The sequence below is a fragment of the Gambusia affinis genome, linkage group LG14, assembly GCF_019740435.1.
Source record: "Gambusia affinis linkage group LG14, SWU_Gaff_1.0, whole genome shotgun sequence".
Classification (NCBI taxonomy): Eukaryota; Metazoa; Chordata; class Actinopteri; order Cyprinodontiformes; family Poeciliidae; genus Gambusia; species Gambusia affinis.
The window spans coordinates 2,409,549-2,431,503 of NC_057881.1; the positions used below are offsets into that span (position 1 = coordinate 2,409,549).

At 40.7% G+C, this 21,955-nt stretch overlaps 1 protein-coding gene across 6 annotated transcripts in view; it reads right to left on the reverse strand.

Moving 5' to 3' along the window:
- The window catches only part of LOC122843577 (POU domain, class 2, transcription factor 2), an 85,241-nt gene that overhangs the window by 61,026 nt on the left and 2,260 nt on the right, over positions 1-21,955 (reverse strand). For 2 of the 6 annotated variants that reach the window (XM_044138419.1, XM_044138418.1), the window contains exon 1: positions 7,344-8,398. In XM_044138419.1, the coding sequence (XP_043994354.1) occupies positions 7,344-7,443 (100 nt within the window). In that variant the 5' untranslated portion in view covers positions 7,444-8,398. Of the gene's footprint in view, positions 1-7,343; positions 8,401-20,167; positions 20,254-21,955 lie in introns of those variants that run through there. The other 4 variants (XM_044138416.1, XM_044138417.1, XM_044138420.1 and 1 more) reach the window with 3 other exon arrangements.

The window sequence follows — 21,955 nt, forward strand, 5'->3', positions numbered from 1 at the left end:
TAAGTTTAGCACAATAAGAGAAAGTGAAATAATAAAAATGGAGGAAGAATAACGATCATACAACAGTCAGGGTGTAAATGCGATGGACGCCTGTCAGACACACAATCTATACCCGTCAAAGTTTTCATGTACTTTAATCCCTGCATGCACCTCGACCTGCAGCTAAAGATGCATCCTCAGACGGTGTGTGTGTGTGAGTGTGTGTGTGTGCGTGTGTGTGTTTTCAGAGCTCAGTGTGGGAGTGAGGCAGCTTAACGCAATAAAGCATGTTGTATTGACATCTGTGTTGTGTCTATTGATTCCCCATTATGGAGCTAACAAACCCGCCTGGACGCTTTGTCATTCGCAATCACGTTAACACCGGGACTCGCCGACAAACGCTGCCCCTTTTTAAAACCCGATCCATACACACACATACTCACACACATGCCTGCATGCATACTAAGGCAGGTGCACATGAATGCACCTTCTCGCATTCCTACACATCCACCATCACCGTTCACATTGCAGCACACACATGGACGCGGCTGTGAAAGGGAAGTCAATGCCAGCTGATCAATACCGGTGGAAGGTTAAAACCACTCACACAATGGGCTGCTTGTGGTTTACCACACACACGCCGGAACGATCCATAACCGACCTCAACGTGCAGTTTTCAAATCGTGCGCCCGTCTGCCAGGTTTGATTCCAGTTTGCATGAGTTTCATCTTCTCAGCTATTTACCCAGGAGACAAAGTCACTCTGACCTGATCCAAACATCGGATCAAGCCAACACCTCCAAACATCCCTGCGATCCGAGTGGGAAAGGTCTGCCATTTCATGCTCAAGCCCACAGAAAGGCAATTAATGCCGACGGACGACGACCTCTACACAGGCTCAGTTAGGTGGAGTTCAGACGCCACAAACCCCCTGCTGAGCTCTGAGAGGTGAGGAACCGGAGTGCGAGGGCAGGTAGTCAACAAAGGGTTTCTGCAGGCTTCAGTGAGTCAAAGCTAAGACTTTTAAGTCCTTTAATAAAAATTAACACAGAAACGGTTGGGGGATCCTGATATGTTGCAATCAAGCATAGCAAAAGCAATGAAAGACCTTGGATCACTTTGTGGCTGTTTGTGATGCTTTTTTTTGTTTTGTTTTTTGCACAAAATGCACCAACAGAAGTGGCGAAAACAAATATTGTCCTAGCTACTGATGGTAAATTTGCACTTTTATTTTATAATAAACAATAAAAAGCTTTCTATTTAGCTCTCTATCCAGCTAGCCAGTTGCTCATTTCTGACCTGGTGTTTGGAAAAGGTCAAAAATACAATAAAGTTTCTAGCTAGCAGGTTACCAACGGCATTTCATTCAATTTTGTTTTTGATTTCATTCACTCAATAAGAAATATAAATAGTGTATGTGACAACTGAAACAAACCATAATGAAAAGGAGGAGAAATAAGTATGAACATATTATATTTGCCCACTATTCACAAAAGAAAATTAGCTGTTCAGCTCAGGAGACTATTATTTTATCTCACTGTCAGGATCGTACTATACACCCACAGCTTTAACTGAATCTAACGTTTTTGAAAATTTTATTTCCGTTCAAGTTGTATTTGCTTTCTTCTTTTACAAATCTGTTTTAGTTACCAATAGCGTCAATCTAGAGTCAACTGCCTCGAGTAAAGCAAAGATGTTTGAGCGCGATTCAAACTTTTGCCTGACATTGAATATACAAGATTAAATAATCCTGCAAAAGCAACATTTAAGATCAATTTAAGGCCAACATAATTAAAAAAAAGGAATTCAAGACATTATAAGGCCTTAATTTTAGATACCAGAATTTAAGACTTGTGACTTTTTAAGGATCTGCTGAAGGCCTGCAGCAGCACAAACTGCATTTATGTATTTGTGAAGGTTTGTGCATGTGTGGGCAGGAGGTCTGTGCTTTGAACTCTGCAATAAAAGTTTCTCTGCAGCGCAGCCACTGCAACACAGCCTCATCGTTTCCTCACTGTGGTCATTTCTAACCTCCAGGAGCTGTTTTCTCTCTTTGTTCCCTTTGTTTCTGTTGGCATAATCATGAAAGATAATGGCTTCCCATCACATTCACTTCACAGTGTCTGCAGAAGATCGATGATGGAGAAGTTGGAGCGGAGCAGCCGCAGCCTGAACAGGAGGACTCTCAGAGTGGCCGGCATAAATAAAGCATCTCTCTCAATCCAGAATCTGACAGCTCTCAGTTTTATATGGGCCACAGTGGCCCTGGAGGATTTTACAGCAGTGTACATAAAATAAAAGAGCATTTAGATTTCCTTTGTTGTGCTGCAGAGCGGGGACAAAGCGGAGGCAGCTACAGGTCCCTCTCCGCCCTGCCTGCCCTCTGAAAACCACACAGCAGAATAAAAACCCTCTGATCAGATCTCCGAGCTGCACAAAAAGGGAGGATTTAACTCTTAGCAGCGATCATCTGATGGTGAATATAATTCTGACAGAATGGTTGGCTTGCAGGGCGTTTTATGACTAAAATCAACAAAAAAATGAAAGCGGCTGTGGTTTGGGGAAAAGAGGATTTCCTTTCTTCTTTTGTTTGTTCTCTATCTGGTTTGTGATTGACATGAATGAGATGTTGGAGCTCCTCCTGAGGATCACAGCAGGTGCAGAACTGACAAAGTCCGTTTTACTTCATTCAGATTAAAAGTAAACGTTACAAGAAAAAAAAGGAATGCAAAAAAAGTAAAAGAAATTAATTGAAGATTAGTGGCACATTTCTTTATTAAAAAAGAAAAGTATGCAGGACTATCTTCACATTTTAATGGAATACATATTGGGATATATTGCCATTAAAAAGGTTACCAACACATTTCATTCAATTCTGTATGTTTTTCCATTTCATTCACTAATAACAGCAAAATAAACATTTTGTAAGCAGAAATTATCAACAAGTCCTATCAAAACAGAAGAAGCAAGCTAGCATTAGCCTAGCAGCTTAGCATACATCTTCCTATTCAAATGCAGTTTCTAAAGCCTTTTTGTAGTTGAATCACTTAGAAATTAGAGACTCCACCAGACAAAATGTTGGTCAAGCTAACAAAAAAAAATCCAAAGACATCATTACTTTTGTTTGACGTGGAACATGAGAGGTGCATTAAATTTAAAAAGTTTTTTTCTTTACTTTCATTTTGAATACGTCTTCTAGGTTTTAACAATAAATTTGTTGCATTGGGGAAATTCCACACTATCAACAAAATAAAACAATTTTAACTAAAGATCATTTTTACTTTGTAAAACTAAAAAAAAATTGGAAGATTAAAAATATTTAAGCAGATAATCTTAACACAGACAGGTCCCAATGTTGCTGTATATAAAAACTATTCAAAAATGTAAAGTCTTCTAATATCTTGACATCTGTTTGCACTTTAGGTGAAATTTATTTTTTATTCTTTAATGAAAAATGAAGTCAAATTCAATTTTTTAAAAGAACTGGGTGCTTATTGTGTTTAACTGTTTTAAATTAGAGCCACTTTGGATCACAAACAATTTTAGCCATAAAGAACATTTTACTAGCTCGGCGGTTTTCAAAGTGTGAGGCGCGCCTCCCCTGGGGGGCGCCAGAGCACTTTAGGGGAGGCGCGGTGCGAGGGAAAAAGTAAACCGGAAAAGCTATCTGCTTGCTGTCTACTGATGTGAGAGAAACGTCTTTTACGCACACGATCAACTCTGTGGATTTAGGAAAAAGTTGGTACTGTGGGGTGCGCGTGTGGAGCGGGGATCAGTGGAAATGTTTCCCCCCTTAGAGGATGTTTTGGCCAGTGATGTCAGTAACGTTACTGATGTCGGACCACTTTTTTCCGTAACGAGTAATCTAACGCGTTGCTATTTCAAATCCAGTAGTCAGACTACAGTCACTTATCAACTATCTTCTTGTTATTTCCTTGTCGAAAGTGACCGACGTCTCTGTGCAACAGAAATGTTTGGGGAGATGCATTTTGTTGGTGGAAAAACTGGAACTATTTTCAGTTTCTGTGCCAAGTCCGATTATTATAAGCGGCTTTGGGCTTCATCTTTTAAAAGTAAATAAATTTAATGAGTGGCGGGTTGCGCCTTTTTGGGCTCGTTTTTGAACGTGAAGTTGCTCATTTGGGCTTGGAAATAAGCAGAGACTCATAATAAATCCCAGAATTTGTCCGTCATTAAGGTAGTCTTACTCAGTCTCTCCCTGTTCATCATTTCCCGGATGATCCGTCCCGCTGTGTCTTTGTTAATGTCAACTTAATTTATTACCTCTCAATATTTCGAGCAAGGCGCTCAGAAAACTGCAAACATCGAGACTAATATGAACAGCGCAATAAACGTGAAAACAGCCACGAATAAACGTGTCCGTAGTTGGCAATAATTATAATGGCAAGTTAGCACCGTTATAATTATTAATATTACGGTAAGTGTCGCAGCCATCTGAGCTGTGGAGCTGCAGGAGGAGCTCTGTGCGCTGCGACATCAAACTCAAAAAAACGCCAGAATCTGGAGGCTGGGGGCAGGGGGGCTTTAAAATCCTTCTTTGAGTTTTCCAGACAACAGTGGACCACACAAATTACTCATGTTTTTTATTTTTGTACTGTTTTTTGTACAATCTCCTCTTCAGTTCAACCTTATCAGTGGAGACACATTGTTGATGTTACCATTATAAAATAACTTACAATTAAGTTTTGGCAAAGCTCAATGTGATTTTCACAGTAGGCAGAGCGCTATTCAAAAATGTAAAGTCTTCTAATATCTTGACATCTGTTTGCACTTTAGGTGAAATTTATTTTTTATTCTTTAATGAAAATTGAAGTCAAATTCGATTTTTTAAAAGAACTGGGTGCTTATTGTGTTTAACTGTTTTAAATTAGAGCCACTTTGGATCACAAACAATTTTAGCCATAAAGAACATTTTACTAGCTTATACTCAGTAGTTTGAAGCAGAAATCAGATTTTGATTTTGCACACACACACTGCTTTACTTCAATGTCTATGAATGTATTTTACTGTATGTCTGTTTGTGACTATGTGCTATAAATTAATACTTTCTCTTTTCAACAGTATGCTGCCATTCTTCAGACATGTCTTCTAGAAAAAGATATTTTTTTAACTCAATGGGACAAACCTAGTTACATAAAGATTATTATCCATAGAGAGTCAAAGGATCTACTCAGATTGATTATGTTTGCATCCATAAAAGCCACCATTCCTCAGCATGTTTCTGTAATTTTCCAGAGCTAGTAAAGAAGAGTGACAAGATTTATGTAACTGAAAGAGAGCAAACAGATCCTGCAGCAGTGTGAGATCAAATGTCATTTGATCAACAAAATAAGGGATTTTAAAGCAGAATCTCAGAACCTTTCAGAGTTTCTGCAACTGGACTGAAATCAGTGATTTAATCGCTGGACAGTTTAAGATTCAGGCTGTCAAAAAAGGAGTTTAGATCCAGTAAAAAGCCACTGTCAGCTGTTTTACTCACTCACCTCATCTGGGACACACCCAGATCGGTGCACCCCTACACACCCAAAGGTACCCGCACACACACACACACACACACACACACACACACAGTGAGGTCTCAGATCAGAGCAGGGCTGTGGGTAACAGATTTAGCTAAAGTGGCTTACAAGGCCCGACCAAAACACCAAAAGAAAATCCAATTCTGCAACCCGGCCGTCCGCGGGGACGAGCCGCAGACGGGAAGAGAGTTTGCATTTCCGTGTCGAGTGAATCCTACTACACAGAAATGGGAAAGACAACAGGAAACAGCAGATTCTCCGTTTGTGTGTCTCTGGAGAGCATCGATGAAAGGCGGAGAAAAGAAGAAACAACTGAGAAAAAAATGGACAGATGAGTGTTTGCACTCTTGTAGAGTTTATTTCTCTGGTGTGTATCGGCTGCTTATCACAGCACTGTGTTTAAATAAAAAAGCAGCCGGAGCAGGAACTCCAACCTTTTCTTTTCCTAACACACAGGGGAACCGGCTCGCTCCCAAACGCTCTCACATTTTACACGCTGGCCAGATTTCACTCACACTCTGCCTTTAAACGACGGATTCCTCCAAGCAAACAATCTCTAATTCTTATTGCTGCCATTCACAGATGAGCTCACCTGTTTAATTGCCGACTCTCTCACTCATTCATTATTCATTCATGCACCCGGTCATTCTCTTATTCATCCAATCACTCCCTGGCTCGGCTTTTCCTCTAACTTTAATTTCTTAGAGGCCCAGCAGGCGAACGGACCCCACCCCCTCCAAAACAGAAGCTGGTTATGTGTTGCCTGCCAAAGCAAAAAGCGTTTCTCTCCTCCTGACGCCTACTTAGGCTGATAACCTCAATTACTGCCGCATGGTTCCACTCGGACCAGCATGCATCCAGTTTGTCAAACGGTTTTATTTTTGACTGAAAATGATCCAAACATGAACAGTTTATAACTTCATTTGAGTTTTTAAATGGTTTTCTTATTAGCTCTAGAAGAAAACTGCATAACTATCCCAGTGAACAAGTGGAGACATTTAAGACAATGATAAAATCATTACAGCTGCAGCAGGGTATTGATCAGCCATTCACCAAAGCATCATTAAAGTAGTGATGAGGTATTAAACTGAGCACAAAGGGAGGCGATTATTGACTGACACACTCACTTCAAACCTAATCAGTTTTATTTATTTTACTCCAAAAAACAGATTTTTAACTCAAACCCTTATCATTTCTGGTTCACTAAAGTTTCTCCCTTCTCCAACTGCACTTCTGTTTTCCCAACAGTCAGGGATCAATACATCCTGATCAATAGACGACCATGAATATCACCCCCGAACCCGGCCGAGAAAGACTGAAGGAGAGGAGAGGAGGCAGATGGGACGGATGGAGGAGCAGCAACGATCTCTGATGGATGCTAATGAGATTAAATATTCATGCATACAGTTCTTTTGGGAAGGTTTTACAAATCTAAGTAAGTAACGGATTGATTCTTTAAAAATCAGATGAAACATAAATTACATTTTTTTGTTTTATTCACTGTAAAACAGAGGGATTAATGGGAATTATAACAAACAGAAAACTCATCGGAACAATTTTGATCATTTAAAAAAAATTCTAAGTAAATAACTAAAAATATTCTCAAACTATTGCTCTTTTATCTTTTTCTGCAACCTTAACATATTGAAAAGCTGATTTTTTTTAAAGAAAATGTTTTTATATATATAATATATATATTGCCTGCTGTACGTTGAAAAAAAAAAAGTAACCCAATTTCAGCAGGATGTAGGTAAAATAAAACTAAATGATGTGTTGAGCGGGGCTGGCTGTCTGCAGGTGCAGCGCGGAGGGAGACGCAGCTTACCGGGGCTGGACCGCGGGACCAGCGAGGACTTGAGTCTCCAGGCGCTGAAGTCGGACGCTGTTCTCTGAAAGACGAAGGGGACCGGCAGGGGGACAAACATGGTCCTCTGTCGACCTGGTGGTCGTTGGATTTTTTTGTTTATTCTGGTCTCACTTCGCTGCTCCTTCTGTCCGGGGTCCTGCCGTCGTTCTCTGGCCTGCCTGCCGGCTTTGCTCTCCTGCTCTGCGGACGCTTTGAGGACGCTGGGACGGTTCAGGAAGTTTAGGTGTTTTTCCTTCGGGGAGTCTGGACTCTTCTTCTGCAGATTTGCATCGCTCTGCTTTCAGGTCTGGTGGATGTTTGTGATCGATGCCTGATCAGTGGTTATCCAAGCAGGCTGGAGGTTTCTGAGCCCGGATGAGAGCTGCTCTCATTGCGCCCATGTGAACAGTCGGAGCAGACACAGTTTGTGCGTAAAGCCCGGTGAGGTTCCGTCTCTTTGCTTTGGTTTTGGGTTTAATAAAAATGTTTTCCTCCTCCAGTTCTGTCCGTAAAAGTCTAAAACTGTCCACCCGTGAATCCTCGGGAAGAAAAAAAGAAAAGAAAAAGAAATGTCCGTATCTGAGTGGAGCTGATTTTAATTTTTGGTTCTGGTGAAGATTTGGTTAGTAGCTGGCTGGTCTGAAGAAGAATACACAAAGCGACACAATAATGCAACGTAAAAACATTATTTGGTAAAGAATTAATGAAATAATAAAGTAAGGCTAGGCAGGCAGCACCCCCTGTTTGACTTTCGCTCCTCCCTCTCCTCCTTTCGCTGTATCCCTCTTCCTCTTCCTCTAGCGGGGGTCACTAATTAAAGCAGAATCGATAGAAAAATAGACGAGAGAATCCATATCAATCAGCGCAGCGGTCCTCCGTTTCCTCTCCAGCTGAGGAAGCGACAAAAAGAGGAGGGGAAGGGCGCTTTCTCTCAGGCTCTGGTGTCTTTTCTTTGGGTCTGCTGCTCCATCCTCGGTCTTTTCTCCGCCGCCGCCTGGATCCTCTCCTCTCTCTCTCTCCCTGGGTGTATGTGTGTGTGTGTGTGTCTGTGAGGGTCGGGGTGCCTTCGGTTTATTTTGGGAACCCCAGCGGTTTCAGCTCCGACGCTGCGCAGGCTGAACGCACTCTGGCTCGGCTCGGCGCTCTCACCGGGAGACAGACGGAGAGATACCCAGCCCCCCTTTGCTTTTACCCCATATTCCCTCCCCTTTCCACCCCGAGCCCCGTCACCCCAACACACGCACGCACACGTACACGCACACACACTTCCTCAGCACACTTTATATTCCGTATTGTTGTGTGTTGTTCACACATTACAACCCACTAGACAACCTCCTGCTTCACATTTCATTACCACCATAATCCTGTACAAGATCCAGCCATTGATCATCTGATTATTTGATTATAATGAAGCCAATAATCACATCATCGCCGGCCTCAGAGAGATCGATCCGCTCCTCACAATGCGCGGACATGAATTCAAAGGGGAGGAACCTTTGATGCATATTTCAGCAGGTGGATCTCTGCCTCTCTCTGTATGGATTTACGCAGCTCCGGCCTGCACAAGGTCACCTGCAGATCTCGGCTAATGTATTTCTTTTCCACAGAGGTGGACACCTAATCAAAGCCCCCACGGTCACGCGCGGCTCTTAAATTAGTAATTATGTTGGGCTCTGGAAGGCCACGTGCGTATATGCGTAAAATGTGCGTAAAATGTCAGCTGAGTTGAATTTAAATTGCATGCTTTTCCCATTAAGGGGTGTGCGTAAGAGGTGAATGTGCCTCCCGGCCATAACCTCTCTCTCTCCCCCTCTCTCTCCTCCTTCTCTCCTTCTTCTCCTCTCCGACGCACTGCGTTTACACTCCAGATTATCACCAACATGGATTTTTTTAAATAGAAAAATCCATGCGCTAAATATCGCGGTCAATGGAAGAAAAATCGACCACAAGTGCGCGCAGCTCTCCGTCTCCCACCTCCCGTATAAACTCCGAGGTGAGACTGAGCTGTTAATAAGTTATCGATCAATTATGGCGCTCATAGTTAGAAAGGCCCCGGGCTCTAAGCCAATGCTAATGCGCATGCAGGGAGAGGAAGGAGGGTTTATGAACCACCTGCTACGTGGATGCAGCATCATCAGAGGGTGTTACTTTACCAACTCCTGCAGCTCATTGAAGTCAATGCAAGTCGGGACTAAATGCTGCTTTAACAACCCTTTCTATACAGGAAATAAAGATTAGGTGTATAACAGGGGTGTCTCTAGGAAGTTGGAAAGTGGTGGCCATGCACCAATAACTGATCCATAAACTGACATTGAAAGCCAAAATGGTTCCCAAAACGTATTTTTCTTGTTTCTGTGTTGTTAGAAACACTAAGACTGTTGTTAAATAAGTTATATCCTTCCTCCTTATTGGTATGGTTTATATGTTTACATGTAAAAAAATAGAAACTAGTAAAACCACCTGAATGCTGAGCTGTGGCTTAGGGTCATTCGTGCAGTATCTTGGAGTAGCATCGCTAAAGCCACAACATTTTTCAAGATGCCCAAAGGATCTGGTAGAAGCCTGGCTTTGCTGGAGTTCAAACTGAGCATGTTGGGGTCAAAGGGCTAATAATCTGGTGCTGGAGATTTATGGTGTAGTATGCCTGATAGACGGGCATACTCTGTTCTACTTTTATTAAATTTTGAGCTGCTGTCGTTGGCTTTCACACCGAGTAAAATGATCCAAACTAATTAAAAAACCTGCTCTCCTGCTCACTTGTGAGGGCGCTGCATTAAGAACCACTGAAGGAAATCACATGATCACATGAATGCCTCAGAAGAAGATCCTGAGCACAACTTCCTTTTTCGCAAAATGTAAACTAAAATGGAGTAGAGTTGGATTTTAGTAGGTTTTCTCTTTTGTCATTGGTAGAAAACCACAAGCTATTGCTAGATTAGCATGTTTGTTTTGGTTGTATTTACCCAGAATGCCCTGTGCTGTAATCCGCCTCCTGCTTTTGGAGCGATCTTTGGTCCGTTTACCGTTCACGTATTCATTCGAACCACAAAGTTCCCATCAACTGTACAGAGACCGAGGCTTCTAGGACCAAACAGGGCTGGAGTTGATGCTCCCTTATTTACCTAAGGCAGCGTCTCTTCCAAAGCCGAGGCGGATACACAACAGCGTAACTGAAAACTCATCTTCTCGTCAGGTTGAGCTGAGTGAATTAGACCAGGTTGGCCCATCTCCAGTTCTCCAAAGCCATCATCCTGAAACGTTTAGAGGCATCCATGCACCAACACACCTCAATCAAATGGCTCAACTCCTTCATCAACCACCTCTGCAGAGGCCTGGTGACAAGGCATTCACCGAACTCAGGTGTGCTGGAGAAGACATGCATGCAGAAGACAAAGCTTTGAGGTTGCTTTTCTTCAGATGGAAACAGGGTGTCTGTCAACATGGAGTAAATAAAGAGCATTTTCCAATACCATTCAGTTTTCACACTTCAAAGACAAAATGTTTTAAATCAGTAATTCCTTAATGATGAAACTGTATGAGCTCCCCTGCCAGATTATTTCACTAGTGAGACATTTCCCCCAGGTTATAAGAGAAATAATCTGCCACAAGATTACTTCATCAATATTAAGGGATTATTTACTTAAAATGGGCTCATGTATCTTGCTGAAAAGTCACTCCCAAGTTGGTTTTGTCTCATTTCAACATATTTTCACTAGAAACTGGCCTAAAAAATAGTTGGTAAGATTTTGATTAAAAAGCGACTTTGGCAGAAAATTTCAGATTTGTAATCTCAGAGTCCAGAACGTCAGATAATCAGTGGATTAGAGATATCCTCACAATCTGATAAATTTGGAAAACATTAAAAAGTGAACAATGTTATAGACTAATAACAAGAACTGAATGCTTAATGTGAATCAATAGTTTAAGATTTGTTTATGAAAACAACTTTTCTTCACCTTATTTAAGTGGATAAATCTGACATGTTTATACTTATAGCTCATTTTGCTGCCATTTGTTCTTAATCTTAAATCTAATTTGGAGCCGTTTCCGTTACAAGCTGCAGCTTTTGATCTCAACCATGAATCGGCACACGTCACATCACAAAAGATCCTTCCACCCCCCTTTAAACTTGGAGGAAAAAAAAGCTGCTCCCATTTGACAGATGACATCCGCGTGCCCAACGAGAGGCACGGGGAGCGAAAAGAAAAGGAGCAGAAGGAGGAGGAGGAGGGAGAAGGAGAGGCCGAATAAAGAAACGACCAGTTGTCCCTCATGATCCCCCCCTTCCACAGAGGAGGGCAAGAGCACAGGAGCCCCGATACAAACTCCTTCCAGACAAAAGCAATTATTTCTTGCAGAATATAGTGTGTTTTGTGCGTCCAACGCGAGGAGGAGGAGGGATGTGTGTGTGTCGAGGGGGGAGAAGTGTGGATCTAAAGAAGAGGTGAAGAACACAACGCACGGCCGGCCTCGTTAATATTTCCTTTTCCTTTAAATCCTCTCTCAGAGGGTTATTGGTTACAATACATTTCTGATCAATCGATGTAAACAAGGAGCCAAGACAACCTGGAAAACAATGCAGACACATTTAAAAATACAAATATTTGACAAAAAAATATTTATGCTCAATTTCTTGAAAATATAAAAAGATAATATACTCTCAGTAAGAAAACATCTTTATTACAGCACCGCTAAAACAAAATCGTATCAAGTATTTTTAGTCTAGTTTCTTGTAAAAACATCTTAGTACCCTTGACATAAGTCAAAATTAACTTACAAGTAACTTTTTCCAACATTTTCTTGTTTTAAGTCAATTATTTCTTTATGTTGATAAAGTAATACAGGTGCAATTTGCAGATTATTTAACTTAAAACAAGATATTTTTTCCATGTTATGTGGAAATAATTTGCCATCACCAATATTAAGAAATTAGTCTCTAAAAACAAGCTCATATTTCTTTCTGAAAAATTACTTGCAAGTTATTTCTGCCTTATTTCAAGATATTTGCACCAGATACTCAAATAAAAAAATAGTTGGCAAGATTTAGTTTTTTGTTCTGAGGGTTTCTGCAGGTTTCACCAACAAAATGGATTATTTCTTAAGACCTTTACCAATGAAATTTAAGATCTGTACCATGACAGAAATGTGCAAAAGAAGATTTTATATAGTAGTAGTGCCAAACCTTTTAGCACCGAATAAATGCAGCATTGCAAGAGAAATGACACAATGGTGAAGATGAACGTCGTCCTGTCAACCGGCGATAAGTCCACACGTTACACCAGCTAGCCGGGGTGTGTTAGCCGCTAGTATTCTGACATTAAAGTCCAGCAACATAAATAAATAAAACAAGAATATATGAGATTAAGGCCTGTCATTAATATATACATGGCTAATTTACATTTCTAAAAAATTATTTAAGACATTTTAAGGCCTGAATTTTAGATACATGAATGTAAGACCTGGGACACCCAGGATTAATATTGCAGGACAAGATCTTTTCTGAATGCCTGTGTGTGTGTGTGTGTGTGAGCGTGTGTGTGAATGTGAGAGAGACAGAGAGCGAAAGAGTTCATTGTTAAATGGCAGTGTCACGTTGACAAACGAGTTGGTTGAATTAAATTCTCCCTCATCAATAACAAGGGGAGCCAATCAATACCAGCTTACAATTATATCACCACAAACCCCTCCGCTGCTGTTGTGACCGCTCACACACACACACACACACACACACAGTAGCAAATGAAGAGTTAGAATCATTACCAGGCTGTTACATGAGGCTTATTAAACCATAAAATATTAACACACAAGCCGAAAGGAAGACAAAGTTTCTGTTTAATCCCTCAGACGGAGAGATTCATCTGCAGCCATTCTGGCGCGTTATTTTTAGGTTTTTTCCTCTCGTTATCTCTCATTCTGTTTGCCGCCTTTCCTCCCGTGGCCTGACTAAGTAATCAATTCTGACAGCTCGTCAATAGGCCCGTCTCGGCGCTGCCAATACCTCTCCTACGTTTCCATTATTCCTCTCAGGCCGCAGACGACAAACAAAAGAGTAAAACACGATGCCGTCGATACGCCACCTTGATACGATCATCGAGGCGGATCAATGCTCTTGCTTACAGCTCACGAGCTCAACCCGACCCCGAGCGCGCTGGAAATCACAGCCAGCGTGAAAATCGGTTTGTGCATACACTTTCTCCCCCCCATACTGTGTTCTTATCTCCATAGGCTCTATAGGGATTTTGTTCATGTATATTCTCTTTCATTTTCACAGGTAATTTCATTCTGGCTTTGAAGACGCTCTTCCTGCGCTGAATTTGCGCGCGTTTGTATTTCACACGTGTTCTGCATCCTGCTTCATCCTAGATGGCTTGTAATGGATTTAAGATTTAAAACGCAGGACAGCGCCGAACAGAGGGATGGAGTGAGGGGAAGCAGGGCTGAAATATTGACTTTTTTTGCTTTTATGCCTTAAAGTTCACATGTAGCTTCATGGATACAAAGCCAGACGTGCTCTTTGCTGCCCAAACATGCAAAAAATGCCAGAAACTGACAAAATCTGACATTATATCCATGCAGACACACGCAGCTCTGATTCTTGAGCCCAAAGAGCTTAGCTTAGCACAAACGCAGCATGAAGGCTTGAGGTAATGCCAGTGACATGGATGGAGCTTTCCGGCCGGCACAGGCGATGTGCGCTCGCTGCAGAAATGGTGGGAGATGAGAGCCTTAAACTCTGAGCGGATCAGACCCGGTTCTCCTGGACGCCGTGGAATACGATCAAGGGAAACAGTGTGTGTGTGTGTGTGTGTGTGTGGTGTGCGTGTGTGTGTGTAACGATGGCAAAACCCACACTGGAAACATAAGAGCTTAAAGGTGTTTTATATCATTTAGACAACACTGAAGCTGAAACAGGACAGAAAATATTGTGATAAAGAAGAAAATATCAGTGCTTCTCATTTGATATTCTTCATCTCATTAACTTAAGTTTCACTATTTTCTCAGCAACTTTATTTAATTTGTTAATGTGCATCGATTATAATAACCATTAATGCATTGAATGGAGCAATATGCAAATTATTTAAAATCTTTCTCTGAACACAATTTTCTTATCTATTTGCTGTCGAATTTGAGATTCTATCAACAACTTTTCTTCCCAAGAACAAAACTCTTTGCGAGATTCTCCATTTCTGGCCAGTCATGCAAATTATCATATTATTTTCAGAATACTAAAACCTGGACATTTCTGTATAGTCTTTGATGATATTTCAAAGTTTTCCATTGAGCTGCATGAAGTTTAAGAACCAGAATATCAGGCCTTCCTGCAGATAACGATGATTATGCATCAACCTTTATATAAGCATGCACTGTTCACCAAGAATTAAAAAAATCATTCATTAGAAATCTTCTATAACAAAAATGTCAAACTATGTTCTTCTTCATATTTGTGTATATTTAAATAAATGAGGAAAAAAATTAAACTGGGCCAAAAGATTCAATTTATATTCATTAATCTTATCATTAGTATATAGCCTACCTTTTAGGAGCCATTTTGTATCTTAATAATCCAGGTCAGAGTTCAAATGCCTAAACAAGGGATAGTTTTAATTGAAAATATAAAATAATTGAACATAGAAGTAAGCAAAAAAACAAAAACAAAAAACAAACAAACAACCAAAAGAAAAGTGAAGCTGGATCTTTTGGACCCAACCAATAAATCTAGAATAGATCATTTGAACCCAGTCAATAATCGTAGAAATTTCATCTTTTGGTCTAAATTGTTACATCTAGAACCTGATCTTTTGGACCTTCAGAAGAATATTGATCATGTCTACTTTAGAAGATTACAATAATATCTGCCTGCTGTAGAGAAAGACAGAGAAATGATGGATGATTCAAGTCTTTTACCCAGAAAAGTGCATCTATAATTAGTTGTGTCACCAACTCTTCAATTAATCTGTAACAATCCTCCAGATGTTGCCTCAGACACACATTGTCTCCATTTAGCTCCACATAAAGGCCAACTCTCGGATCTCTGGTGTTCCCTCCTTATCTTGGTATAATTTACTTGTTTGCAGACATCCTCACAATCATACAGAGACACAAGCTCATGTTCAGCCTGCGTGGTTTTCCTGGCGAGGAGGGAGACAGACACAGAGTGTGTGTGGGTAGATTTAGAAGTGAGGATCAATGAGAAATGTAGAAATCAATGCACTTAGCAGTGGGAAATCAATGGGGCCTAATCGGGATGCCAATGGCACAAGTCAAAACAATTAAGAGGGAAGAAAAATGTTTAACAACCCCTCATCCCCACCCCACCCCGATGCTTACACAGGGGCCGAGGAGAAACAGAGGAAGGAAGAGGGATGCAGGGAATGCGGAGAGGAGGATAACAGCGAAGACTGGATGTTCCCATGAATCAACAGGGTTCAATGCGTTTGCCTTGTACGCTGCCTTGCCTTGCTGCAGTTGCAGGTTTGATTCTTTAGATCCGTCTCACCTGGAGCTCCAGCAATCGTATGTCAAAGAGGAGAAAATGAGCCTGACTTGAAAAGGGTAAATGTAAAGGAAAATGCAGCGATTCTGATTTGTAGGACAGGTGAAGGTGCAGCAGGTCTCAAAAGTAATCACACCCCAAACCAGTTTGTATTTAATCAAACTTGTATTTAATGGATCAACATAAAAGTAGAGCTAAATTGTGATGTGAAAGCAAAAGGTCATGTTTTTTTTTGTCCAATAAATTCAGATGGTGAGGATGGACTTTGACTAGGGTATTTTAAAAGATGAATATGCTGTGGCCTAAACCATTTCACTGCATCTTTGGCTGTATATTCAGGGCTGTTTTCCTGCTGGACAGTTAACTTTAAAGACTTCTGCAGTGTTTTCTTCCAGATCTGTTCTGGATTTACCTCCATGACTGACCAGCTTCTCATTCTTTAGCCAATAAATTACACCAATAAACACTGAAATGTAAATATATAAAATAAAATTTTAATCTTCTGCTCAGCTAGAACTGAAACCCAATTGGTATATTAGTGTTCTTAAAAGAGACCTAAAATTATCATCATTCTGTTCACGGTGACAGGATATTTAGGTAAGACCAACAGAAGCTGTGTCATCTCCACACTGGAGCTGATTGGACCTTGATGTTCTGGTTAGAGTGTACCAGTGGTGCCAATCCATTAAGATACCAAAAAACAAACAAAAACAGTTTGAACTGGAGTGTAAAATGAGTAGAGACACCAGCGAAGGTTTGATCAAAAGATCAAAATACTTCCCTTTCTAAAAAGATGTCCAACAAGATTTTGAATCCCCATCAACTGGTGAAGTGAGCCTTCATCACCTGAGCTGCTGGAATACCTGAATCATTATGCCACCATCAATATATTAAACAATCATATTATTTATCGTAATAAAAACTGGGACAATTTATCACGCTGCAAAATGTGTGATGACAGGCCAACTAACTATGCATAATTTATTTTTCATCTCAAAAATATCACCATTTATTGATTCATCACAGCAAATCCCAATCAAGCATGACTAATAAATAAATCATTGCTTTAAACTGCAGAAGAAACTATCTTAATTATTTCATTTTAGCAGCAGGTGATGTTGGCAAAATAGTGGATGAAAATCTTTTACTTGTTACAATGGATCAGATGGAGGTCTTATAAATATATAAACCTACAGGTCCATGCGAGGAGGCTTCATTTCACATACAGACAGAAACCATGAAGCCCTGGTCAGGCTGGGTGCTGCAGGATCTGTGTTTGGTGTGCACGGCGTGGCGGCAGTGAGGGAGGGCGGCGGGGAGGATCTGGGGCCAATCAATAGCGGCCGGCTCTCTTACGACCCCCGAGTTCCTCGCGGTTTGGCTGGCGGGCTGGAAATCGATGTGCCGGACCAATAACTCAGGACGGGGTGTGGATTAGTGGACTGTCAACTAATCAGAGAGTTCCTGAATCTGACACCGCAGCCATTAACCTATCGATATGACACTTGGCACCGGCACACACTCTCACACATGAAAATATATACAAGCCTTGATGAGGACACGCTCGTAAAAAAACCCAGCAGCTCGCACGTTTCTGCACGTCAGCAAGGGTTTCACACAATAAAACGAAAGAAGAAAGTCAAACTGAATATTAGAAATCATCACTGAGCACAGCAGAGATTGATAAAAGGCATTTTTGATCAGAGGAGCCTTCATGAACTTTAAGTAATTCACAGTGTGTTTTTGTGGAGGAAATCTGAGTTTCATACAGCAGATATGCATGATATTCGTGAACAGATCTAAAATTTGTTGCTTATGCTTCACATTTGATTTTTACTTTCTCAACGTTTGTCTCCAAAATGTTCATTGTGTCTCTGACAAAAAGCACAGAAAACTCAAAATGACTCCTTTAAATGTTTTTCATCTCCAACAGTAAATGTTTTGGAAGAAAAGCTGGAAGAAGTCGCCGCCTGAAGGTCGGACGAGCCACACAAAGAGCATCTAAAACTTATTGAAGCGCTGCATTTAAACTGCGCTTTCTGGAGTCACTCCTGATTTACGGATCATTTGAACGGCCGTCCTTCAGTTTCATTACATGCGTTGTGTGCCGCTGCTGCTTTGACCTCTGACCTCCACACAAATAAGGACCGTCCGAGGTGCTGAACCAGAAATTTCAGTGTCTTCCACCTTCGTCGTGCATGTAGCTCAACTGTAACAAGGCAATTCAATCCTGTTTTAGGAATTCAGAGGTGAAAATGTTAAGTTTCTGATGCTGTTGCCTTTGCTAACAAAGATCAGCTTCAGTCCTGAACTTTCCAGAAAACGCCGCTGCTTTTATTCAACCTTTCTGCTCTGGGTCTTTATTGCGTCCAGTGAGGTCTTTTCATATTCTCGTGTTCCTCCAGTGTGGTGCTACAGCCTCATTCTGCGTGAAGGCTGCAGCTTCATTTTGCATTATTCTTCTTTATTCTCATGTCTCTTTCTACTTCTTTTTTTTGGGTGGGAGCAAAAAGGGGGATTATTTTGGGGGGTAATTCCATTGAAACCGCTCTGAAATAACTTGACTTGGCATGTGCCTATACAAGGCTGCACAAAGGCCTGCAGGAATACCATTCAGTAATGGGGTAAAGCAGGAGAAGAATCGGGACAAAAAGCCCGAATGTGAGTGAGAGAAAGCGTGAGTGTGGGCGTGTGTGTCTGTGTGCGTCGGGGTGTGTGTGCGTGTGTATTTGTGCACAGCAGAACTGAGAGAACAAAATCACCTGCGAGGAAATAAGACAGCCAGAGGATGAAAGGGCACCAGACTCTAGGAGGAAATAATCAAGTGTTGAAGAAGAGAGTGGAAACACTCACTGCATCAAATTTTATTCAATTTAGACACCAATTTCATGAAAATTTCAATATTCTTTAAGAATAATATGTCCAGGTGAATTTAAAGGTGATCTACTATGCTTCCTTAAAGAGGTTAGCACACAATAGAAAACATGTTCATTACATTTTCTTGGCACAAAATCGATCATGAGATTTTAGTCTGATCAGTTCTGCCTATTTTGAAATCTTTTCGGGTCTCTGTCACTTTAAATCTTCATAAGCTGCTACTGGCCACGCCCCCCAACTGAACGTTTACACTCACACTTAAAAATGGCTGCAAATAGCTGCGTAACTGTTCAGCTATACATGCACAACCAACAAGAATGCAGCAAGTGGTTTCCGGATGTTAAGTCAACAAGAACACACTTGTCTTTTCCAGCAGCCATTGTACAGACCATACAGCAGGAAAACCAGCTGACCAAACGTGCTGGAGCTGCGCTTGGTTGCAAGGTGATGTAAATGTTATAGATTATAAGTTTCTTTCATAACTGCAGCTGTACAACACACTGATATACACCAAGTAGTGTCAAAAGCTTGATCAAACATGTAATTATTACAACTTCAATTTATTCAATAAATGCAATTAAGAGCATAACAGCCAATGTAAAAAGAAAAAAGAAAATGAAACTGACAAAAACAAGATGTTGACTACCTCGGTCAAATATCTAAAAATAAACTGCGACAAACCTTTCAAGTGGTTAAGAAAGTGCAATTAGGAATTATAAATATAATGTAAAAGAAATAATAAAGCACAAATCACGGACATTGTCATTACACCTGATATAGAATTTTTTTCAATAACGGGACCGATACAGATATTAATATTGGACTGGTGCATCTCTGGTAGTTATTAAACCATCAGGAGTTTTCCAGACACCAAACAACATAAACTTATTTAAGCACTTCGGCTGTTTTTAGAAGCAGTTGAGACCCAAATGGACGTACAAAAATTTTACAAATGCAAGTTTTGCATAATGGGTGTCCTTTAAGTGTTGTGCAGTTTTTCCCATGTACTCATGACAAGTGGATTTCCTGAGAGACAAGCGAGGGAAAAACAGAACATGTTCGCTAGAAATGAAGAAAAAGCAGAACAGACAACCAGAGGAGTGGTGGACGGGGGGGAGAGGGGCGGGTGGGGAGTGCGGTCTAATGATAAGAGCTGCAGGGAGAAAGGCGGAGAGCTAAAAGAAAGGAGGAACGGAGGCAGGTTACCGCATTACAGCCACCGAGAGAAAAGGCGAAGGGTGGGGGGCGGGTGAGGAGAGGGCCTCCCACACACTCCGGATTAGGAAACATATGCAGTGGAGTAGCGAGGGATTAGAGGGTGAAGGAGAGCTGGAAGGAGCAAAAGAATGGTTTCTGGGAGGAGAGGAGGGCTGTAGGTAGTCGGTCAGGCGTGTTTCTTTCTCCTGCACCCCTTCCCCCCACTCAGTCCTACCTTCATCTTTGAAGCTGTGGGATGATTAGTGTGGAGGGAGTCAGAGGAGGCCGTCTGCTGGAAATATCCGTAGAGTCGGTGGGTTCCTGAATACGAGACAGTAAAACTTCAGACCAGAGAGCAACGGTCAGGAATCAATGAGGAAACAAATTTTATGACATTCATATTTTGTTGATTATTAGTTTTTGTACACCACAAATGAGGCTAAACAATGAATAAATAAATAATATACAGACATGTGATCTATATCAATAAATAATACTTCTGACCGAATGTTAAATATGTAGAATATTCACTAAACTCTGATCAATGTAGCCAGTGGAAAGACTTTAGCCACTCAATCTCAGACAGCTAACTAGGCTAGGATCATGGCATCAACGAGCTCTCTTACTCTTTGGTTACCTAGCAATTCAACCATTCTTTGGTTGCTTGGCAACAACCTGGCGAGTAAGTTGCGGGACAGCAGTTTAAGGTTTCACCAATGTGCCTCGTAACCGCTTTAAAATAAAAAACAAAATGATATGAAAGGAAAACTTGGATAAAACAGGAAAAGTCACATCACCAGTTTGGCAGCATTTCAAATATTTAAAACAAAAAGCCTCATCAATTATGGACACCAGTTTTATTTTTTTTTGTATTGGAATAATCATGAAATTACTTCATTTTCCTAATTTTACGACTTTATTCTGGTAATATTTTGCCTCTATTGTCATGCAAATAAATAAATATATATATAAAGTCATACAGTTGACCTGAATTCAAATAGATGGAAGCAGTAAAGCACACTCGACAAACAAAATGGCCGCCATAGACGTGATGACATCACTCTGACATATGAAAACACAAGGAGTGCATTGTTGGAAAAATATTGAGATTATTCAAAGATTAATCAAACTTTGTGTTTTTGAGGATTTAACAAATATAATCGGCCAGCTCTTCTCTGTGATTATTTCAGCAGGACGACACAGAATCCAGTCCAGATCTGTGTCCAGTTGGGAATATGTGAGACTCCAGGATCTTTCACAAAACCTTTCCATCATAAACCCATGAAGAAGAGCCGCCCCTGAGCTCCATCGCTGTCACCTCCTCGCTTGACAAGTCAGGTGTGTAACGGAGGTGAACTGACCTCTAACCTCCTCCAAAGCACATCAACATGGCAAAATGGTGCTGTAAGTGTTTTGTGAAAGGACTTAATCACAATGAGGGACACTTAAAGCATTCATTTTGAATTTCTATCTGCTAAAAATGGAAAGAAAATTACAGATTTAATGTTTATATTCATCATCCAGTGATTTCTTCCTTTTCTTTGAAAACCACAGTTATTTTTGGCTGATCTAGTTTCTTTCGAGCCCTTAATTTGAACGTAAAAATTTCTAATCTGAAATAAAACCATGCACAAATTCTATATCTAAAAAGTCCAGGAGTGTTAGACGTATATCACATTGTTAATGTGGAGGATAAACGTTCCAGAGTTAGCCATCAGAGTTGGCACAGGACAGAAAACCTTCCAACCCTGAGAGATTAAAAATATTACTTCATCCAACTTAAACAGAAATATGTTTTTAAACATATTTTTATATTTACTCACTCACTTTGTTAGTCATTAGTAACAATAAAATAACCTACAAGAATCTGCACACTTTGACACACAGTTTTGCATACGGTGTTAGTGTGTATCTAAAAAGGGAAAATAATTTATTCTCTTAATTGTTTCGGGAAATTGACAGGCTTCTGCAGAACAAACGGATGCATTTCTTTTAATTTGGATGCATGTTAAAAAAGGATAGA